The 24680-nt window shown below is 39.8% G+C and overlaps 1 protein-coding gene across 1 annotated transcript in view; it reads left to right on the forward strand.

Annotated features, from left to right (window-relative positions):
• IL1RAPL2 (interleukin 1 receptor accessory protein like 2) overlaps positions 1-24680 on the forward strand; it is a 361380-nt gene that overhangs the window by 201119 nt on the left and 135581 nt on the right. Inside the window, exons 5-6 of the mRNA XM_058847888.1 lie at positions 757-943; positions 7133-7286. Of these exons, the coding sequence (XP_058703871.1) occupies positions 757-943; positions 7133-7286 (341 nt within the window). The remainder of the gene's footprint in view (positions 1-756; positions 944-7132; positions 7287-24680) is intronic.

Consider the following 24680-nt stretch of genomic DNA (forward strand, 5'->3'; position numbering starts at 1 on the left):
GGATGTGAGTGGAACGTGTTTTAGCTTTTTTATCTTTCTCACCATCAAACCTATTATAATTTACAATTAATTAAGATATTTCTTTTCCAAGTGAAGTCTGTTTTGTCTGTGAGAGTAATGGGTGAGTGGTCTCCTTGTCTTTTTCTTGACCCATTAGCTTTTTCATTTTATTTTCTTCCTCCCCCATCCCATTGAGAGGAGTGAAGGTTGGTGGGAAGCTGGCAGCTAATCCAGGTTGACTCACCACAGTATCATGTGCTGTATAATTTTGTACAGGAGTTCCTCCTCAGAGAGAAATCCTTCCTGTGTGATGTGCTTTAACATCCAGCACATAACCCTTCTTCTCAAACGTATAGCACTGCACACTGGAGTGAAATCTCCTGAAGGTGCGAGAGAACGAGGGTGAGGATAAGTGTGGGGGGGATGCAGAGGAAATGGGACAGTGTATCCTGACCAATATTTGATAGGTTCCTGTGTTCATAGACTTGCAAGCTCGAAAGAGCTGCTGTGCTGGATTGGATCTCTTGTCAGCAATATTTCTTCAAGGTTCTTCATAGTCTTCAGTCAGTCAGAAGTGAGCCTTTATGTTTCCTAGTAATTCCCCTGTGCTGGAAATGCACAGCATGGCTGTCACTATTTCAATGTGTCACTCAAGTGTTTGTGAAAATGGGAGCTTAGCAAAGAAACTTACTGTTGCTGAAACAAACACAGTGAAAAGAAGGCAGGATAAATGGAACCATCTTTCTGTCCCTGCAGAAACTCAACATATTGCATGAAGGTGTCCATGTCCTTGACTGTAGCTGAGAATGAATCCGGGCTTTGCTACAACAGCAAGATCAGATATCTGGAAAAATCAGAAGTCACTAAGAGAAAGACAATCTCCTGTCCTGATATTGAAGATTACAAAACAGCCAATCAAGAGCCAGATGTGGTGTGGTACAAGGTAATTATTGCTCTCTTATTGCTGTTGTGCTGAAACTGTTCAAAACCTTCACTGTTTTCAGTCTGAGGCTTAGAGCTGACTTTCTCTGAAGCATCAGTGGTTTGTGACTGGTCTGGAGAGTGTTGTCCCAGTATGACAGTTTTGCAGGTAAAACTACCCAGCATGGTCATTGTCCAACAGAAGTCAGTATCAATGAGGATGTTCTCTGAGAGACCTCACAGGACTTCTCTATCAGCAGTACCTCATTCCCAAACCACAGAGCCTCTGTACCAGTTTATACCTGGATGTGGTGTCTCCTGCATGATACTGGAGTAGAAACAAAGGGAAGCAATGGAGCCAAAGACGTGTTAGCACCGCCAGCTTCAGTTGTGTTGCCCAATTAATTTTTATGGAGTCTGTCGGATAATTTCACCTAGGCTTGTAAATTTTTACCAAAGTCTCCTGGAGTCTGCACAGAAGTCTGCTGAGGTTCATTGAGTAACTGCCATGAAGTCAGTTAATTTTAACTGAAGTCAGTTAGATACTTTTACTACTTGCCAGGTAACTCATTTGCCTGCACCTTCTCCAAGGCCTGTCAACTATCATACACCATTTTCATCAGCAGATGTATTGGTGATGTGTTTCTGTAGCTCCCCAAGAAAGCAGGAGAATGAGAAAATACGGGTTGGCGGGAAAGCATCAGGTAATGAGAACACAGCAAGGTCTGGCAAATTTTGCCTGTTGTCTGGACTTGGGTCAAAGTGTGATATTTGGAAAGCCCTCAGATATTAGTTGAGGGCTAATACCCTGTACTAACAATGAAAGAAACAGCAGAGAAGAAAAAAGAACTGAGAGTCAGAAGGAACTGGAAATAGTTGGGCAAGAGGAACAGTTCAGTGGCATCTGTGGAAAATAGAGTCTGGATTGTAGGGGTTTAGGATAAGCTTGGTTCAGGTAATACAGACAGAAACATACAAACTAGTTAAAACCTAAATTTGGTGCTTGAATTTCCAACCATATTCTTTGCCAATAATATTCTTTAAAGACAATTATTTTGTAAGAAATTAAGTATTATGGGCAGACTAGCATATTTTTTTCCTCCTTAGCAGGTTGCAGCTGAAAAGAGCAATTATAAAAGTTGTCATTTATTTGTTTTTTACAGAAATCTCATGTTACAGTAACAAAATGTGTGCCATAACTGACTTATTGTGAACAAAGTTTTTCTTTCAGCAGTTCAAGCTCTTTCTCTCAGGATATGGGTTGATATCTTCAGTGCTGTTCATATGTCAACTATATGCATATAGTTAATCATAGCATCTCCTGTGTTGGAAGAGGTTCACATAGATCATGGATTCCAATTCTTGGCTGTGCACATGAAGTCTGAAATCTCAGAGCAAAGAGGATACTGAAGAGAAGCTGCTTCTTGACCTCTCTACCTTGGTATTACTGAACACCAAATCAGCGAAGATCTCAATTTTTTGCAAAAGCACACTGACAAATAGTCTGGCAGAAATGATTTTCAGCTGTCATGGAGCAGAAATGAGTCTAAAGAAGATGCATGTGCAGCCCCACACCAGAGATGCTTTGTACTGACCTAGACAGAGAGTGGAAGGGTCTGTTCCATATCCCCAGCCACGTTGTCTGGGTGTCACACACAGGTTGTGTGACACCAGGCTGGAGTGTGACAGCTGACTGACAAATTGTCAGTGAGGTGAAATTGAATAGAATTGATGTCATTGGATGATAATAGTGAGACAATCGAAGTTGACAACCTTTAGTTTGGCTTGATAGTGAAAAGAGACTATCTTTTCACTATCTTGAGTGAGATAACCTACTACATACACCTTCTTATCTATAATTAACAATAACGAGTTATCAGTTTGGCTCTCAGAGAAACATCTTTGTTACCTGGACCTGAGTCATGAAGCTCAGCAGTGTGCAATCACAATATTAATGTTGTGTAGCAGGTATATATGTCAGGTTATCCCTTGAAACTTCTTCCTGAACAGAGTTTTGGGTGTTCTAGAGACTATTATGTTACTGTTAATAAAAGTCTGCATATTCAATAGTGCTGAAGTCCAATTTCTAGAAAATATAGAATTATATGGATTTCAAAATACTTTGGTGAATACTGGGGTAGCCCCTACAAACTGCAGGTTGAGACTTATGAGCATGCTGTGGGAGGCAATATGAGTAACAAGAAGCACGTCCCTTCTCATGAAGAATAGTGTAAAGTGTTATCCTGCCTTGGGATCTGACCCTCACTTTCCAAAGAAGTCATCCATGTCTGGTCATAACACACTGGATCCTCAAGTCTTTCCCCCCTACCTTGGATTTTAAGTTAGATGTGTACATAAAACCAAATTTGCTCCAGAGGCACTGGTGGGAGCCAGGGGAGAGGGGAGGAGTGGGTATTCCTTTCCGTTATGCTGGAATATTTAGAGATTTTCACCCAGACAGGGTGCAGAAGTTGTTCAAAATAGAACAGTAGATAGATAAATAAATATGAGGAAGTCCTTGAGATTTCCTTCTTTATCCCTTCTGCTGAAAAGAGAAACCCTTGTGTTCATGAGAACCTGCCAGTTGACTGGTAATCAGGGACTTTGGACTTGTGGTCTATGAAATACCATCAGACAGGACAGTGATGATGCCAGCCCATTGTGTACAGAACCTGCTCTGCCTTCCAAAAGGCTTCTCTGTGTTGAGGGAATGATGAATCTGAGCTAGTAATTGCATCAATTTACTGGGAGTTAACTGTAATTTAAACATGCTCTTAATTATGTCTGAATAGAATTCCACATGCACACCCAATACGTAATATACTGTTTGTTGTGAGGATCTGTTTTAAGAGTAGTATGAGCTTCACTTCTGAGTGGAATTAAACTTCATTAAGTATTTATTTTTAAAGATTTCCCCAATTAATGCCATTGATATATGCTCAGCTCAGTTATGCCTATTAGAACTGTTTTGACAAGGCGTGTGGGATTTTTTTTTTAAAGTAAACGTGTGTGTCAAGGCATGATTGAATGAATGGGATTTAAGAGTAAAAGCTGTTTCATGAAAAATCAGCTGGCAGAGGGAAAAGGTATATTACATCTTGAGTGTGGAGTCTTAATCCATTTCCATCATGTCTTTTCTACTACTGAAAGGAGGGCTAAGAGAACAATCAAAATGTCAGGTGAAGGACAGGTAGTTGTTATCTACCCAGAAAAATAGACTTTTGAGGTACTGCCACTTAGATTTCAAGGAAGATAAAAAGAAGTATAGTAGTGCACACCTTAATTACTGCAGAGAAAAGAAAAAAACAAAATATTTCAGTTGTCTAAGGAAAGTAAATAGTCTAGAAAAAGAAACACAGTTTCTTCTAGCAGGTAAACATACTGCAAAAGCAGAAAAGAGCAATTAATTGGCTAAAGCCTTTGGGGAGAATTTAGAGCACCTTCCAGTACCTGAAGGGGGTTTAGAAGATGACTGGGGAGGGACTTGTCACAGGGGCATGTAATGAAAGGACAGGAGGGAATGGCCTTGGACTGAAGGAGAGTAGGTTTACATCAGATATTGAACTTTTTCCTGTGAGAGTGGTGAGGCACTGGCACAGGTTGCTGTGGACTCCCCATCCCTGAAAGGGTTCAACACCAAGTTGGATGGGGCTTGAAGCAACCTGGTTTACTGGAAGGTGTCCCTGCCCATGCAGGGGTGTTGGAATGAGATGATCTGTAAGGTCCCTTCCAACCCAAGCTATTCTGTGATTCCATGAAATGAGCTTTTAGAGAAATTAGCAGAGCTCCGACTGTAAAATACAGATTTCATTCTATTTCTAATAGTTTTCACAATATAAAATCTAGTAAGAATTTTGTTTTTAAGCCATTTTCCAGCTTATCCCCTTTTTTGCTTTTACTTTTGTGTATTAAATATATAAACAAGCATTTTCAACATACTTCTGTAAAGCCTGCATAGTCAGCAGAATAAAAAATAACTCACTGAAATTTGGGGAAAAAAGGCTTATAAATAATTTTTAATAGGAAGTGATTCAAGAAGATACAAAAAGAAATAATTAGGAAATTAGTAGTACAATTCCACCAGAAAAAATCCTCAATGTAAAACCACAATAGCACGAACATTGTTTTTGCTAAATCATTAATCTTTGTAGTAGTAAAGGTGTCATCCTTCTTATTGCAAACTTGGGTATAAAAATATAAAGCATATGAAAATGTATCTTCCATTTCTTTGTTCCCATACTTTTAAAAATTGAGAATATAAAACTGGTAACACATAATAAGTTATTTCAGTGCTGCACTAAAGGGTGCATTTCTGAAATACGCTTAATTTGTGTGTCCTGAGAATTGTATTTCTTCTAAATAGCATTGAATAGGACTGAGTTGTATTCTTTTCCCAGTGTTCAGATTTAGTTACTCCAAGTAGATGGCTGATGTACCTTTCAAGAGAACTCATATCATCTGTATCATCATATCTATATCAATATCAAGCTCAAATCAGAAAGGATTTAATGGCATTTCCTGCCTCAAATATGTGTCCTGAGTGAGTATCAGCACAGCAGATGGGATCTGGATTCTGGTCATTCTCTATCACCAGTGTTAATTAAAGTTCACTTACAGGACAAGATGATGCTCTCCTACAGCTGTACTTTGGAAACAGATGTGCTGATCTCTCTGTTACCTGCAGTAGTGTTGCACAGCTTCCAAATCTGAAATCTGATCATATTGTAACTGAATTTGGCCTCCTAGGGACAGGGAGAACTCTTCAGGTCCCCCTTTTTAAGTGCAAGGCCAGAAACTCTCAGTCCTGCCATTTTATTTCTTTATTGTTGTCCTTTAATTTAGAATCTGACATGGATTCAGAATGCATATGAAGTCCATGAAAAATTCATGTTTGTGTCATGCTGATCTCTCACTGTGGTACAATATATTTGCATGTTGACGTATTTTCTTGTTTGGTTGTTTTCTTAAAAGAAAGCTTTGTTCTATTTTGTTTTCTGTGTTTCTGACACTGCTGTTGTAGACGAGCAGAAAATGGGGCATAGGTGTGGGCACGTCACCAGTCTCTGAGGTTGCTGAGCCTGGTGTAACTGATGTGAGACTGCAGCAGTCTGAGCTTATTCCGAGCTGCCACCTTGAGAGAGGGAGCAGAGGGGCATTGAAGGCACTCAGGCCTGTGTTGCTTTGTGTTTCCTGGGTATAGGATTAGCCAGAGCCTCTGGAACTGTTGGGACTACTGAGTGCTTTAGAGAACTTAAAAAGGATGGTTTTGTTGCAGGCAGAACAGGCTTGATGTTAAAGATATTTAGGGACAATAAATACATAATCTGAAGGTGCCATTTTCAAGAGACAGGGATTAGATTTGGCCCATGCTTTTTATTCAGAGCATTCCAAGAATGATTCAATCATGAGTGCTGCTCATGTGGAAGGTGACTGATCAGCCTGCAAGGATCCAGTATATTAGGAAGGGGAGAGCCTCTTCTTGCCCTTTATCACACCCTATCCAGAATGACTCAAATGCTGTCCCAGCTGGACCACAATTTGTAGCAATGAACCTAAATCTGCCAAACACCATCTGAGGACTGTGTGGGTGAAGTCAGTGGGAGTTGCAGGCTATCAGCACCATGTCCTGCATCAGAGGGTGCATGTGGAGGTGATGCTGCAAGGTGCCTGGTGATGGGAAAAGGCTGAATCAAAGCTCAGCAGGTGCTGGAGAAGCCAGTGATGAGAAGTAAGGCTGTGAGGAAACCAGGCTTCTGAATTCTCTCAAAAAAGTGCTGTTCTTCATGTTTTCTTCTATTGGTAAATGGTTCTGGCCTGGGACTATATGTAAAATTTGCCTTCAGGCTAGCTCTTAACAGATGTTGCCCTTACTCCCTTCAAATAGAGACGTATTTTAATGGTCCGTCCTAAAGGAGAGGTCTTGGCAGTTGTTATGAAGAAAAAAAAAGATACTTAACCATTGCTTGAGGGCACCATGTATTAAACACAGCCCGTGTGATACAGTAGGAATAACTGAACCTTAGAAACATTTCTGTTTCATTTCAGTCTTCAGATTAATTCCAGTTTCAGATCTCTCTGCTTTCTGAAATTACATTTGAATTTTAATTGCAAAATATATTTAGGTGGTTGTTTCCTTATGCATAATACTGAAAATATGATCAGGCAATACTGTCATATGTTGGTAATTTTGGCACTGGATTTTTTTCTGCAGGAATGTGAGCCAAAAATGTGGAGAAACGTTGTAATTCAGAAGGGAAATACTCTCTTAATTCAAGAAGTCCAGGAAGAAGATGGAGGAAATTATACCTGTGAACTAAAATTTGAAGGCAAGCTTATACGAAGGACGGTTGAATTGAAGGTTACTGGTAAGAATCTTTTTTCTATGCCAATATGAAAAAAAATTAATCTATGAAATAATAATAAAAAATGGTATTCACATGTTGGTGAAATCTGTCAGTGAATCTGTTTGATAGAAGTAAGTCCTAAGCAAATCCCAGTAGCTGAGCAGTCACAGACTCAGGGAAATTTATATCACGATCTTCTAAAATTACACAGAAGAGTACTTCTACCTTTTGCTCTGTAGAAAACCTGGAAATGCTCCATATTTTTAAGCTTTCATTTAATTTATGATGATCAGCTTTTCTAGTCTATGGATTGTATTTAGTGAAGAGTATGGCACAACCTATTCCAAGACTGAAGTTAGCAATGTTGGACTGTCATAACAAAGTAACCTGCTTGTCAGGAGGTTCTCTATGGTTCTGACTCCATGTAGTATTTACTAGACAACAGTATTTTTCTGTCTATTTTTGCCAGGTACCAAAAATGAACAGCTAAAAAAAGTATTGTCTACCGACATATTCCTCCTCCCTTTTCATCCCACTGTGCAGTATGACGTCTATAATTGTTATTTTGCCTCCTGTGTCTGTGGAACTTTGCAAGTACCTGAAAATGGCTGAGGTTTTCTTCAGCCTTTCACACAAAACCATATAAACAAATGGTTGGGTATTTTCCCCACATACTGATTAAAATGGGGCCCTACTCAAAGCAGTAACTGGTAGAATTCTTCTTTATTATATCAAACTGAATTATTCCATATGATATTCCTAATATGTTCTTGAAAAAAGAATCTTCCCTTTATTTTGAGTGGAATCTGGTTTTTTATTCTTATCATTATTCCTCATTTTCAGTAAGTTCTTTTCCCTGTGTGGCCTATGGTCATGGGACCCTTTATTGTCCATTTTTTACCAAGGACAGAACTCTAAAGTATTGATTTGACCTACCTGACCCTAGACCTGAGATATGAATGATGATACAATGAATTAAGATATGAATATGATATATATGATCATCATATGATAATGAATGAATACCTGCTTTGTGGATAGCTGCTACTCTAAGTAACATGCTGGTCTTCAACCAGAATGTGAACTAAGTTTGACAAAGTGAAAATGAGATGCATTTAACTCAATTCCTCATGATGGATATTCTATGCTCTCCCTCTCATCATGACCTTGCTAGTCATGTGTTCTCTTTATTATTTAAACACTGTGGTGATTTTATACTTCAGAATTTAAGGAATTTGTCCTAAACTAAATATAGTATTTATTACAGTTATTTGTCTTACTGAAAAGTTTATTATCTGAATTATTTAAGTGTTCTCCTTTTGGCAAAATGCTTGAGAATCAAAAGAATTTTCCCCTTTTAATTTGGTGTGATTTCATGTTACATTAAATTTTTTTTAGTTTACAAAAGCACATATGTTTGTAAACACCTTTTCCAGATGTAAATGTTTGGGAGACATATCTGATGTTATGTGTTTGCTGGTTGAATCTCTCTAGGTATCTGAAAGAGGCTCGTAAGGTTATGTAAATGAAAACCTAAAAATGTGGGTGAGAACTACAAATGTAATAGAACCATGTAAGCATATTGTCTCACAGCTTGGTTGAACAAGTTTGTTTCTCCTGTTTTTGTGTTGTTTCAATTTGTGAAGTTTACATGTGTGTAGGTTTAGATTTTTGTGGGGGAGAAGTCAAAGAAAATTTGTACAACAAACAGCAAAGGATTGCTTGTGTTGTGTGGCTGTCCAAGCTGGGTGGGGAGGGTCTGAGGTCAGATCACAGGCTGGGAGCAGGTACATGACATCCTCAGGGACCTGGCTGAATAAATGTGTGGTCCCTCACTGACTCATCCCAGTATGTCCAGGTCTTTCTTGTAATGGAATTGGTGTTGCCCTGTGCCCCATTTTTCATCTGTCTGAAAATGAGTTCTCATCAAACATTGTACCAGGAGAAGCTAGAGGGAGAACCAGAGCTCTGACTTCTGAACCTGCTGGTCTTTAAAATTGCTTTTAGCAGATACTCCTGAAGGCTGGGGAAGAATTGTCTCTGCTAGCCTGCAACACAAATGTGGAGAAAAGGATCTTGCCTGCTGCTTTCTTCTGAAGGAGCTTTGTAATTCTGTTTCTATTGCTGGTACTTATTACCATGCCTGAATTGGCGTTTATTGGCAAGTGTCTGAGTTCCTCTAACATAAAGATTTTGAACAGAAAGACTCTGTTGGGCACTGCTAGCAGTCATGGTAACCTGAAATTGCTATTGAAGAGTTATTCTGAAAGTGAAATGGGTAACTGCATGTCTCCCTTGAGCAAGGAGAGATGCACTGCCATGGAGGGAGAGGAAGCTGGCTTAGACTCCCTGTAGTCTTTCAGGCGTTTGCTAAAGTACAGTTACACAGGACTGGTGTACAAAACACACCAGTTAGGTGGGTGAAGTTATTTATCTCTCAATTGTAAGACAAAGATCTTTTTTTCTTTGAAGTCACATCAAATATTGTACATGAGGTTTTTAGTCCTTTGTGAAGATTCTGGTAGTTATGTAAGTAGCAATATGAAGTATCTGCTATTCGTAGCTAAATGCAGAACAGGCATCTAAGCAGTGAAACTTGAAATCAGAATAAATGCAGTGCTGTCATAACAGAAGTTACATCAAATGCTTTAGGAAAATTTCAAGGTGCAGGACCCAGACACACCATTTTAACTTGTTGTTGGTAATACTAATCAGAATATTAATGAGATCCCAGACAAATGCAGCAGTTTTGCTGAAGATATGATCACACAAGCCAGCCTGATCGAAGTTCACAGCAGACAGGAGAGCAGCTGTGGGCCGAGTGAAGGATGACTGCCTGTTTGGGGTTTATATCAGTGTTGCCTAAGGATTTATTTCAGGTAAAGGCTTTCAGATGGGAACACAACCCTACTCTTATTGTTTAGTTATCCAGTAAAGTCCAGTGATGTCATTAGAGCTATTAGAAGGTGTTGCCTTAACTTCCTGTACCAAAGTGTCGGCACAGTTGTCTTACTGGCTGTGCCTGTGGCAGGGAGCTGCAAGGACAGTGTGTGCTTTCCTTGGATCCTGTCTTGCCTTCTGGCCTTTGCAGACACAAATGGAGGATCTCAGTGGGCCAGTTAGAGGTAAGAGGGGAGTTCCTCCTTTTCTTCTGTGACTAAGTCATGATATGAGCAACTACAAGATTAATTGTAAGAAAGAAATCTCAGGAGATGGAATAGATAGATAGATAGATAGATAGATAGATAGATAGATAGATAGATAGATAGATAGATAGATAGATAGATGATAGATAGATAGATGATAGATAGAAACAGAATCAAATAGATGGAATAGAATCAATAGATGGAAACTGAAAGCTATCAGTGTGTGATGTCTGGCCAGGGGAAGACAGAGGGACCTGAGTGGTATTGGTAGGTGAGCAGGGCAGAAAGCAGACAGGTCAGATGGCATTTGCAGGAAGGGCAGCTGGCCCTAGGGCTGGCAGTGTCATCGTCTGGCTGTGGTGGGTAATGAACATTGAGTGTGATTCAGTTGATAAAAGCCTTCAGAGGATGTTGCTCTTCAGGGTTGTAAGGGAAAGGCTTACAGCCTAGAATATATTTGAAAAATATTTTGACATGAAGTATTTATAGAGACAAAATCCTGAGCTACAATACAGCACTAATGAGCAGTGCCTAAATCTTGGTGTTTGGGTGCATTTAACAATAATAGATTGTCAACAAACCAGCTTTTTCATCACTAGTTCTTCATGGGTTTGTTATATCATTCAGACAGATGTGAAACAAGTCTTGTCAGCCTTTTTTGCTGAAGAAACATGACAACAGTGTTATCTCTTAGCAAATAACACATAACCCTTCAGTCTATGTAAAAAAAAATATACTGATACGATTTCACTTTGCTTCTTGGTAGCTTTGGTGTGACAAACAAGTGAGATTAGAAACTGTGATCCAGGCATAAAGCATAAAAATGTAACAGAAACTCAGTTTTTAATTAGATAATAAATTAGAGTGCACCCATTTAGAAAAAACCTGAAAGCACTAATATAAAGTTATAGATAATCTACATTATTAGAATTTATTTAAATGACAGTTATTCAGGAATATCAGCAATCAAAAGCATGTTAATGAGTATTGTAAATGCCAATGTTTATTGAAGAACAGTTGTGCTATTCAGATTAAAAGAAAAAAAAACCAAATGTAGAAAGTAATATTGGTTTTGAAAGGCAATTTATGCATCTTCCTGTTTTCCCCAGCCCTACCAACAAATTACTCTGTCTTGATGCACAGCAATGTATCAATAGCTTTGAGGGTGAAAAGGTGCAATTGTGGAAAGCAATTAAAAATTAATTAAAATTAATATATAATAATATAATTAATATTCTAATAATATTATAATTTATAATAATATAGTAATATAATATTTTAATAATTTAATAAAATTATTAAAAATAAGCACGTGCTGTGTTTATCTGCTCCTTCAGCACTCTTTTACTTTGGAACACTGGTCTGTAAGGGCACAGGCTGAGAAGAAGATGCAAGGAGATGTATTTTGGAGGTTTGGGAAAGGGCAGTGCCTCTGAGAAGGGAGCAAAACATGGTCTGACGGCGTGGCCCAGGTGCCCCTGGCATATGAGGCTGTTTTTCAGGGATGTTTCTTCAGGGACAGCTGTGCTAGTGGGAGAGGTTGCCTTGTTCTTTCTTCTGCCTGTGGAAAGAGGTGATTTGTGAGCTTGTACTGGTGAATTATTTTCCAGTATGACAGCAGAAGGTGGCATTCTGACCAGCTTCATAAACTACTGGTGATGGATTGGAGTGACATGCAGGAATTACTGGACCACTCTGTCCAGGAGCTCTGTCCTCCAAGTTTCCTTCATCCTCTACTCTGGCATATTCTTCACAGGCTGCTAAAATGCCTGGCTGTTCCTAAAAGTCATTTATGCAGCAGTATCTGTTTTGACCATTGTAAATGACAAATTATTCCACATGGCTACTTGAGTTGAATGATTCTGCCTGAATTCACTCTTTGATCATAGTTTTTCAATTAAATCCTTTCAAGTCTCATTACATCTCTCACTTTTCAAATTACACCTGCTGCTGTTGCTAGATTTTGTTTGTGGGTTTGGGACCCCTTTATTAGCAAAAGTAGTTGATGGTGATTTGCTATTGTTAAACCAAGGAGGTGAATTGGATTTAGAAGGACAATCAATTAGTTGGATTTTCCAGCAGCTCTAGTGCCGTAGAGAGAGAAGCTAACACAAAAGAAGTGAGGATATGAGCTAAAAGTATGTCCACCATTCGGTAGTAGTTGCTTTTCTGCCCATTTTTAATCCTCTGTGAACTGGATGTGCTGCTTTACATTATTAGAAGTCTTGGCTAGTGACACATTGGCAGCATTTACTGGGTGCTGATCAGAATCAAATTTATACCTGCAGTAATCCCTAAGTGCACTCTAGGCCTTATCAGTTTATGGAGGATAAAGTATTGTCACCAAAGTCATACAAACGATGTGTTGACTGACTACATTTTTGGCTGCTGACAGTTTCCAGAACAACCACAACAAAAAGTGTTAAGATAGATTAAAAGCTTATTTAAACTGAGCAGAAACATGGAAGTTCTTCCAAGTCCTTTGGAACTGAGACTGTTATAAAGGATTTACTTTTACGGTGTCAAATGTAAGAGTTGGTGTTTGTTTAAAAATGTGAAAACATGTAATTGTGATTCCCTCCCAACAGCATTGTGTTTAGGCATAAACTGTTTAGTAATCTGCAATGAATTTATGAAATGGTTCAGTGTTGCTTAAGTAGTTGCTTATCCAAAAATCCAGTTTAGCTCTGAAAGGTCACTGAGCTCTGAATACTGTTTGTAGAAGTAGTTAAAAGCAGGGCCAGCATAAGATTCAGGTTAAAAAAATCAGGTGTCTGAGGAGCAGAGGCTGAACTGAACATCCCCAGCAGTTTTGTGCAGTGACAAGTCCTGTGCTTGGGACGTGCCTGAGCTCTGGTGTGCAGGGGTTCCTCACTTAGCTGTGAAGGACCTTTCCCAGCAGAGCCATGTTTGCTTGGCTTTTGGTACCCAAACCAACTCTGACATCTCTGCCTGGCATTGCCCTCTGCAGAGAAGGCAGAACCTCTGGATCCTGATGGAGGCTGGACATGTTCCCACTCTCCCATTGTCGCTTTATTTTCTGAGCTCCAGAGCCTTTTCTTTGGAGGTGGGATGAAGTAACTATTATTAGCATCATTTTATCATCAAATAAGGCAGAAACATCAATTACAGCACTGTGTGAAAATAACATTCATTTCCATTTATGTAACTTTAACATCAAAGGTCATATTGCAACACTTTGTATTTCTGATTTTGTTATGTCAAATTACTCCTTTGTTGTAAGCTGATATATTTTATTTTGACTTGTGGCTGTACTATTTTTAAGAACACATATAGCTACTAATGTATATTACTGAAATTTTTCAGCATTTCTGAAATGAGGTATTTTGAATGTTTCTATTTTTTTTTTTTAATTAATGTTTTGCAGGAAATTTCTTGTGAAGTACCAAAATTTTTCCCAAATGCAAGCTCTGGTTCCTGTCAACACTCAATATCTCACCTAATCCTTGGGATATGGGGGTTGCTTGAAGTGAAGTGGTGTTTTTCTGTTGATTTTGGCCAGCAGCTATGATGAGAGCTGTTAGCTCCCCTCTCCCTTATTTGTTTGTATTTTCAAGCATGGGTCAGAGAGTCTGTTGTCTCAAATAAAGCAGAAAACATTTCAAGGAAAGCCTAAAGCAGCCTGTGAATTTTCCTGATGAAGCAGCCTGAAAAGCGCTCCAAGGTAAAACATGGTGACGTGCGGAGGGTGGGAGCTGGTTTGGCCTTCAGGCTTTGCTCCTCCTCACTTCCTTGCATGGCCAGTGGTGGTGGGCATGGGAGGTGTTTGCTGTACTTGGATCCATCTCCCTTTTCCTGGAAGCAGATGATCCTTCTTGAGAGCTCTATTTGTGTAGCTCCACATCTCCACGAGAAAAATTTTCCCTGTTTAGTGTTCACCAGAATTCTAAAGTGATACTGAAGCTGTCAGCAGCTGTAGGACCCAGAGACATGCTTTTATTCTTTCCCTCCTCTCCTGGCTTGGCAGCTTTAGCCTTTCTTTGTCTGCTGTGAACAACGTTCAGCTCACTCCCAGTGCTTGGCAGCCCCCTCCACGTCTGACACGTGGCCCGGGATGCCTGTCCCCTGTATCCCATGCAAGAGCTCAAACCACAGCTCCCTTTTGGCAGGAAATGTGCTGTTCCCAGCTGAAGGCCCAATTCCTGCTCCCTGTAACTTCATGGGGAACTGCTGGAATACAGCCAGGGAGCACTGGAAGATTGGCACTTTCTACTTTAGAACTCATTTTTGTTCTTAACAAGCAATTTTATCCGTAAGTCAGAACTCCCTCCCATACTCTGTACAGCAAATCCCTGTGCAGAAAGCTCCCAGAGCAAGGGAGTGATGGATGTTTGAATCCCATTTCTGTGACTGATATGAGGCTGGATCTCACACCTTGTCCTGGGAGAATGCAGGGAGAAGGGGGCTCACACTGTGGCTCTCCTGGCACCTCCCTGTGTGCCATGGTGGTGTTGGGTATCACCCAAATAGTATCACAAAGAAAGATACACTGATTACCCAGCCAGGGCTACTGAGCTCAAAATAAAGTGTGCATTTTGAGATTCTCCTCAAATGCAATGTGAGCAGTGAAGGGGAATAAAAACTGGTAACATTTTCAGTTTCTTTTATAGTTCATAGTGTTAGTAGATTCCATTGACTAATGGATTGAATTTATAATGGAATATGCAGAAAGGCCTTTCCTTTTGGAAAACACTCTTTAACATTTTTTTAATAACAAAACTTTTACCAATATTTGAGTCCAAAAGAGAATAAATGAAAAGAATCTGGAGAAACCAATTATTCAGGGGAAGATATTTACAAAACAAAGTCAAGGGGAAAAGCAGCTTGCTTGTGACTGCAGTTCAAACAGCTGTGAAAATTAGATAGTTGTTAATTTGGAAATGAAATCTTAAAGTGAACAAGTTAAATCTGCAGAAGTTTTTTACTTCTGGGAGGGATACTGCAGATTGTTTGGGAACAGAAAATCCTTCCTGTTCACTTCTAATATTGCCACGTTAAAATATATAACATGTCATATCTCAACTGACATTTACTTGCTCATATAGATTACACATTTCCATAGCAAGACTTCATCTCTTCTCACTCTTTGCAATATCTTGAGACAGTCAGGGAATCACTTTTTCATTAAATGCAAGGGACAGCAAAAAGCCTGCTCAAATTAAGTTTTTACTGGGAGTTCCAAGCTGTAGAAGATCTGTGGTAGGAGATACTGTTCTTAGCATTTCCTCTGCTGCATTTTCTTATAAATGATGCATTGCATTTTCTAGTATTTTTATTTTCTAAAGGAAACCTTCCTTTCTGTGAGAGAAAACAAGGCAGAAATGGGTTAAGTGCTGACAAATACAGCACTTAAAGACCAGAAAATGAATTTCACAGCTGGGTTCTCAAACCATTGCCAAAATAATTATCTATTTAAAGCTACATATAGGAAGTGCCAACAATTAGAGTTTTCTTTTGATATATTTTATGTGATTTGTATGAATTTTTACCAAGGTCTTTGTTTTGTAAATATTGTCTTTCTGTAATACAGTAAAGTATTTATCTTAAAACTTTAATTTCATTTCTGATTTTTTACATGTCTGGCATCCTGTTAACTCCTGTAGACAGCTAAACATGTTTCTCTGGTCAAAGCAGACTTAATTGCCACTGATTTCTGTAGTGACTTTAACTTTTCTATATACCTCAGGCAAAGCCCACTATGATCCAGCAATGCTTTTGACTCCATTTGGAAAATGGAGCAATTTCTCTGCCTTTTTCAGAGTACTTCTTGTTCAACCATGCAAAAACCCCCTTATAAATGTGCAGCAACTTCTGTGTCTGCAAAGAGTCAACAGGAAAATTCAGTCCAGAGCGTGGCATCAGTACAGTGAGGGTGCCTGTTCATTTGGAAGAAGTGCCTATCCTATTCTGTCTTTTAACATCTCTTTTTCACCTGACACAAGGTCCTGATAAATTGGACCAACTCTTCTGGTTTCAAGAGCACCTCATCAGAGTCTGTAAGCTGAGGATCTGGACAGTGTCTGAGGGAAGCACGTGCCCATTCGTGGTTGCTGTGTGAACTGTGTCACTGTTGGAGTGACAACAAAATATATCCACAAGGATAAAAGCTCCTTTGTTTGCAATCCCTCAAGTGATCCAGACTGATGACTTTTCCATTCACCAGAGTGACCTGTTAACACAGGGCTCATGAAAAATGAGTTTGGTAGATAAACATTAAGTATTACCTCCATATCTCCTGGAGAAACTGCAAGTTCTAAGGGCAGTGAGAAATGTAGCAATGTGCTGCAGTCTATGAATTATATATAGTGTCAGTACTCTTGGCGCTTTACTTACAGCTCTACAGCCTGCCTTCCTGGCTCATGAACATGCAAAGTAATTAGAATGGCAAATAGCATTAGTTTTTATTGACCTATGTTGCCCCCTAGTTCTCTGTCATGTTCTTGAGCATCGTGGTTTTTTCCTTCCACCTTAAATCAGCAGTTTACAGTTTGTAGCATCGATTATTTGGTATTGTCTAATTTATTGATGCGGACAGCCAAGGCTTCCACACATGTTATGGGTTGCTCATTTCTCCAATGATCTGTCTTTGTGCACAGCAACTGTAGCTCGCTGAATCACTGACTATATACTGTAAATGTCAGATATGAGCTCCCACTTTAAAAACTGCTGTTCATTCTGGGAGCTGCTGAGCCACATTCTCCAAGTGTATTGTGCTTTCAGTGGTGGAGGTGACTTAGTATAAATGATAGGATTGTGGGGATTTTGCCCACAACAGTGAGGTAAAGCACACACACTGAAAGAAACTTATATGTTTTCATTTTCTGTGTTAGAGGAGGCTTCCTTCATCGTGAAAGTGTAGGCTGGATGCTCTTTCTTCTTTATTAATAATAGATAGGCAGATAGATGCACAGACAGGAAATAACACTGCCCCTGAAACCATTTTGCTAATGGTAAAATAGATACACATGAGTGAGCAGATTGCCTTGTCCACTGAAAAATGCAGCTTTCCCACCCAGAGAAACTGCAAATTTTGCCTCATGTTTTGTCTCATAAGAAAAGCTTGAGAACAGGATGCAATGACTGTCTTGTTCCTTTGAAATGACTAGAGAAATTTTAATAGGTGAATAGCTCTTCTTTGACTTGAGCTGGAGATCAGGATTATATTTTCACAGCACAATGTTGATGCCTTTCAAAACTGGTTTATGCTGCCTGGCACTTGTGGCTGTGTATCTGAGATGAAAAGTTCTGCTGTGGAAGGAATAGTGCTCACTGCTGAATTGTCAGCATTATTTCTTGCTGTAGTGATGTGATCCTCAAAGGTGCCTTATTCAAGTGCCTGTTTGGCCTGACCCTGTTTAGCTTATGAGATCTGACAGGAGTAGTATTGCTTCAGGCTCTGATGTTGCTCTTATGAAGTTCATCAGAAGACTGAAGCTAATAACTTACCGATGTTTGCTCTGTGCCTTGCAATTTTTAAGTTGAAAGGACATACAAAAATATGCTCTGTGTGTGTTAGGTACCTTGTTTGCCTTTGATATCATGGAGCAGCACGGAAAATATGTTTTTAATTTTCATCAGCACCAACCAAGTTATTTTTTGTCTTTGATAGCATTGATTGGCCTTTTGTAAGCAAGAGAAAATAAGCATTCAACTGAATTTGTATTTAGGTGTTTATTACTCCAGTCTATTTCCAAGGGCTAGGTAGCTACTCTGTTACATTAGACTTACATGTACTGACTTATTTACTGTGTGTGTTGAGTGGTTTTTGCAATGCAAGCATGTTTCAGTAAATAAAATCAATTTGCAGCCAATGGGAATGCAACAGTAAGTGATTTAACTTTTCATCTTTTTCTTTGGCTTAAAATGAAATGCTCTCCAAGGTATTTTTTATGACAAGCCCTGTGGGCTGAAGTACTCTGAGAAAGTGCAGGAAATATAAAGTGCAGAATTGCAAACCAAAATGATTTAACAGTAAAATTAATAAACAATATAGTCATAAATTTCTAAGGCAGCTTTGGGTTCTTATCCTCTGTTTTTTTCTGGTGTAGCCCAGCAATGGTCTGTTTCTCCTCAGAAAGGGCAGTGTGGTCTGTGCGGTCTCTGATTTTATTTTATCTTGGCTGGTGCTGGTTCTCCTTTTGGGTACCTGTCTGCCAGGAACTGCTCTGAGATAATTTCATAATTGATTGAGATGATAAAAGGGCTTTGGTTGTACTGAGGGAGGTAGATGCAAGCACCAGATGGCTTTTCATCTTTGTACAGTGCATATTGCATTAGCAATCCAGTTGTGGAGAGTCCAGCCACCCATCCTGGGCCAGGAGAGGTTGTAGTTTCTGGCAGGGAAAGAACCAATTTGCCATAAGCTGTGTATGCCCTTATAGCTTCTCTGGAATACACTACCATGCTGCTTTTTCTTCCTTAATGTGAGATGAGATGCACCTGGAACAAGACCCTGCCAGGGCTATGACAGCTCTGTAACCTCTAAGGCTGCAACAACTGAATTTAGGCAGATGTTTTTAAGGAGAGTATTATCTAAATATTGGTACACGTGACTGTGCAGTAAAGCAATCTGATTTAGAGATGCCATTTGTGCTTCTCTTGGGATATGCATGTGTTGCAGAAATACAGGCAACTGAATTTGAAATTAAATAAGAGAGGTGTGCAGTGGGTCCTTCAGCATGGTGTGGATGCCAATATGAGAGGACAGACCTCAGAAATATGGTGAGAAGGATTAGATGGGAGGAGAGGAAGACCTTTGTTACTTGGTTTTCTGATATAACAGTCTGTTTGAAACTGGTGAAAAAACCTAACCAAAGTATCAGGCTGATGAAGAAATGTGACTTTTCAGAAAAAAAAACCATGAGTTTTGTCAGAGAGGAATGTTAGCATTTGCCCCCTTAAGAAATTCTTTTTTCCCTTCATAGTAAGAATTCCATTCTGGGAAAAACTGCAGCTTTTCTGTGTTGCTCTCCAGAGGGAGAGAATTCACTGCTTTTCTAGCTAAAAGACTTTTTCTATCACTTGACAAAGAAGCTGCCCTAAAGCTTTGGGCAGTGCAGCACTCTGAGGAAATACTGTGATCACAGACTGCAGCTGGGAAGAGAAGATGGTGAAGAGGTCAGTCTGGAAATGTGGAGTCCACAGGGGGTAGACTTTTGGTTCTTACACCTCCTAGCAGTGACAAAGCCTGTTAAGTTCTCACCTTTAACAGGTTTTGTGCATCTCAGACAAAGAAATGTTTTATTGTTTACTGGTTTACTCATATGAAGTTAATTCACTTGGGACTGTTTGTCTTAAACTTATCCATGAGAAATTTCTCTTCCATGTTAGTGGCTTCCTACATGGGATTGTTCAGGTTCCTGTAGATCGTGGCCACATGACTGAAGCAGTATGCTAAAGCATGGAAATACTTCCAACATTGCCCCAATGAAAGTAATCAATGCCTTCATTGCAGAAAAGCAGAGTCATGGAAATTGAGCACACCTATAATGTATGTACATGTCAAATAATTCTATTTGTGGGGGAAAATGTGTCTTTTTTGGGTTTTATTTTTAATGTTTACTTTTTCTCCACCTTCCAAAAACAAATAGTTCTATTCCCTACTATCCACTGTTCTGGCATTGCAATAGGAACTGTGCATTTCATAAGCAAATACTGAGGTTTATTTCAGCTGGAGCTTGTGATGGGGGGGAGAGGTTAATGGGACACATCATACTCTGAAGATAAGGAGTGTGAATTATATATATTAGTTTAATGTAGAAGATATGGACTGGAAAGAAAGTTGGTTCCTTTCCATTAAGTTGTGGGAGGGTCAGAGAAACAGCTTTGAGCACCTCCAAAGTCTCTGGCTATCTGCCACCAGATCTATATTCCCTGTCAGCCCAGACCTCATTTTAATATTTAAAATGGTACTTGCTTTCTTTTTCTAGCCCTCAAAAGGGCTTTAATTCTTTCCCTCGTTCTGTCAGTGCTCAAGCTGCTACAGCTGTTGCTGTCACATTTAATAAGGACTTTGCAGAGTTTAAATATTGTGTTGCACCAGCTTTTATTTGGTGCGAGAGAAGAGCTTTGTTTTTAGGTTTGGGTGTTTCTCTGTGACACAGCTGCTGACATGGGGTGTCAGCTGAAGGTGACAGGAACTTGTCACTTGCCCTGGTCCTCACGTGAAGCTCCCTGTGGTGCCTGGCACCACAACACAGCCATGGATGGAGGTGCTGCAGACAGACCCCATCCAGTGTGGAGCCCTTGCTGATTTTTCCCAGGACTGTGATATTTGAAAATGTGTATCTTTCAAATAAGAACATGAAATTGATCACACTGCAGTTCCTGACCTATAGTTGCACTGTTACACCGACTTTGTGGCTGGATATTTCTCATTTGAAAATCACCAGTGATCCTGTGGTCCTTTTCATGAAGTAAACAGGTAACTTCCCCTTGCTCACTTGTAGATGAGGTGGGAAACAAGGCAGCAATGTGGACAGAAGCTTGACATTTCAAAATGTCAGAAGGAGCAGGAAGTGAGACTGAAACTTGATGTCCTCATGCCTACAGTAACTTAGCTGCTTATTGAAATATTCTTCTCTCCAGCCTTGAGCTCTGTATGTGTCAATCCAGCTGAACATAATTGGGGCTGTTTACTGTGACAGTCAAAATTCAAAAAAATCTTGGAGGAAAACACTCAGGCCCCAGTCTGCAGCGTCTGCTATACACTCTCCTGTACATTATATCTCTCCCTATTCTCCTTACACCCAAATCCTCCATCTCTCTGCACAACCAGGCAGATATTTACATTTATTCTCAATGTTAAATTGCATTTAAAAAGCCTGTTTCCTTCCTGAAGCTATTCATCTTCTCTTCGGACCTTTGATGACATCCTCTTCCTTTGATTCCGAATCATTCTCATGTTTCCAGTATGACAGAGAGTGATTTTACTTGTTTTCCCCTAACACTACAAAAAGACCAGCCTCTCTTGTTAGGATTTCTTTTGAAGTATCCAGGGTGAAAAGAGCTGAGCTGCAGGATAGAAAAGTATTGCTAAAACATGACATTTAAAAAAATGGTAATAAAGTCTAGGTTCAAAAAGAAGTTACTGTGCAATGCATATATTTTCATCTGAACATTTACAGGATGTACTTTTGTTTAAATTTTCTGGGTGATGAAGGAAAATAGATAAGTGCTTATTTTGGTAAAAGTACTACATTTCAATAATATTATGAATTATATTTGGATACCTCATGGCATGCTTCTATCCTTTAAATAGGATTGATTTTGGCTTAGTGTGCTTTTACTGCTCTGAATCTGCCTTAATTCCCAGACATTTGCATTTCTCTGCTTTCCCTGTTGGTGACATGCTTGGTGAGTAACAGCTTGCTGGGTTTACATTATGAAAATAAGAATAGGAAATGAAACTGCAGATCCTTATCTTCAAATAAAGATGCCTAAATTAGAGAAATCTTTCTGTTGTTCTTGTGTTTACTAAATACAAGGGTGTAGTCAAATCCCAGAGGCTGACACGAGAAACAGCTGCAAGTGTGGAAAGTGGCAGTTTAAATTCCCAAATCCTTGACATAGCCTTGCCTGTTAACCCAGAAGAAAGGAAAGCTAAACCCAGAGATTGTTTCCATCTTTGAGGTTCTGTCATTCTAATGCATGCTTGAATGGGAACTTATAACCAAGCTGTGCTGGATCATCATGAAGAAAGAAAGAGTCTCCAGATAATGGGTGCAATCTGTGACCCAGCAACAATAATCCACATCCGTGCAAAGACCTGGTAGAGATATGGAAGGAGGCAGCTAAAACAGGTGCCTAAAAGAACCCAGAGCCTCAACCAGCTCAAATCAGCAGTAGAAATGAAGGAGACGGTGCTGCTTTGTACTGACCTTTATGTTTAATTCTCAATTGGTTATTGTGGAGTTGGGTTAAAAATGTTGCTCCTGTTGATTTAGATTTCACCTGCGCTTGTCATGTGTGCCAAGGACCTTGCCACTGGAGAGGGCATTGCAAGATACCACAAGTAACAACAAGAGCAATTGTTCTCCTCTCATCTGAAGCCCTGGTGCACCAATAAAAAATTAAAATCATTATTTAAAGGGTTTATCATAAACCCTTTCATAACAGGAGCAATTTTGAAGTATTAAATGTTATTTTCCTTTTAGCCACAGCAAGGATGGGGGGAGATGGAGTCCCTCAAAAGCATGTGGCTGCAATTTTGTGTCTGAAGCTCATCTGTCAGTGTAACAAATGTGGTGCTGCACTGATGGGGTTGTTGTCATGGGTGCTGTTTGTCACTCCTGGAGGCAAGATACCAATGTAATATAAAGCAGTGGAAGAATGTAGCTGTGTTCCATCTCTGTCAGAGGTGAGATGACTGTCCCAAGGGACAGGATGGATGCCACCACACTGTCATGGTGCTGCATCCTTGCAGCACTGTCTGCTGGGCTGGCTGGCAGTTCCCCTGTCCTGGCAGCCTTGGTTTTGAGTTTCTCATCTTCAAAAGAGGAAAAGAGCATCTAAACAGGTATTTTCATTGCAACAAAAATGGCAGCAGCAACAGAAAAATCAACTCTGGTCTTTGTTCGTGCCCGGGAAATTTCAGCCTGAAAGGGGAATGTTCATTGAGCCACTGACTTGGCATGAAAGGGGCAACCTTGTAGCATATGTGTACATACAGCTGTAACTATTGTAACAAGGGCTAATGTGCCCCAAAAAACCTCAAAATGGCAAAACAATGTGAGAAGTGTAGCTGATAGGGAAGCAACCGGGTGAGGAAGTAGTACAGGGCTTAAGAGGAATTAATTGCAGAATGAAACTGAAATTGGGGTATTTGCCAGCTTCCTGAGGTGAAGGTGACTGTGCTCTAGACAGTCAACATCAGGAGAAAAATTCAGGATGCAAAAGCAAAGGTATTAATCTGGTTTCATCTGGGGCAGTCCCTTTGACCTATAGAGGATGTGCCACGCTGTGACTCAGTCTGTGCCACTGCAGACATCTGAAATGAGCAGTCTGGCTTCTGTTGGTGTTAATCAGAGGAACCTGTGCCTCCCTCAGTAGGGTTCCACCAGAGGGCAGGTGAGGATTTGCTCTGTGGCAGGCAGAGGTGCCAGTGCTGGAGAAGAGCTGTTCAGATGCATAGGCTAAAGAGTTAGGAGAGGTGAGCTGGCAAGAGAAACCTTCCATTTTCATGGAAGAGAGTGGATTTTTGGTGGGTGTTAAATTCTCTTTGCCATGGAGAGCAAGCTTTTCAAGCCATTCTTTGTCCCTAGCTAGAGAGAAACATATGCAGTTCCAGCTGTGGAAATTATCATGCAGTAAACAAGTCTCAAATGACTTTGCTACTTCATTTTGTAGTTATAATTTTGGAAGCATATCACAGCAAAGGCCTTTATCCAGGGCTAAATTCAAATCAAGTTTTGAGTTTTGAAATTGAAGTCTGTTGTGAAATCCCTAACCATTTAAAAATAAATGCCCCTGGAGAATTTAGCAGAAAAATGAAAAATGAAAATTTTATGTTAAGCAGTTCATTCAAAAGACAACAAAGAGCAGGGATGAAACAGTTGTTTCTTAACTACAAAATACTCTATTCACTTAGGTTTTGGATTATCTTCTCTGCAGAAAGATGTGAAGACACTAAAATAGAAGTAGAGGTAGGAATGCATTTATACCAGGAGCAGGCATGCACATCCATCTTGCTGTGTTTTGTTAAAATGATTCCACATACCTGAACTTACTCAGAGCTCCTCATTCTCTGCTTGTGTAGAGAAATGCTTTGGATCTGCTTGAGCTTTCCAGTGTCATCGCTGACTCTGAAGTTCCTTATGAATGTCAGGAGGTACACATGGGCTTTAATTGATTTTTGTGGGACCAAGGTAAAGCATGAACCTATTGCCCATCTCTTGACCAATTGTCTGCTGCATTCAGAAAAACATAAACCAGTGTTTTATTCTGCTGGAAGTGGAGATTTAAGCACAATGCTTAAGGGCAATCTCAAGACTTGGGCAGACGGGAAATGGAGTTTCAGGGGAGGGTACATGTGGAAACCTGTGCAGGGTTCTTCTGCCTCCCAGGCTGCCTGTGCTCACCTCCAGCAGTACTTGTCAGGACACAGCTTTTCCAGCTGTCACAGCACCCCAGCTACAACTGTTGTTGCAAAACATCCAGTGCTTTTCCCTAATACCCTCTAATCCCAAACACTTGAAAGTATACAGGAAACTTGTGCTGAATCAATACCTTATGAATAAGGAAGCTTTTC

The sequence above is a fragment of the Poecile atricapillus genome, chromosome 12 (genome assembly GCF_030490865.1).
Source record: "Poecile atricapillus isolate bPoeAtr1 chromosome 12, bPoeAtr1.hap1, whole genome shotgun sequence".
Taxonomy (NCBI): domain Eukaryota; kingdom Metazoa; phylum Chordata; class Aves; order Passeriformes; family Paridae; genus Poecile; species Poecile atricapillus.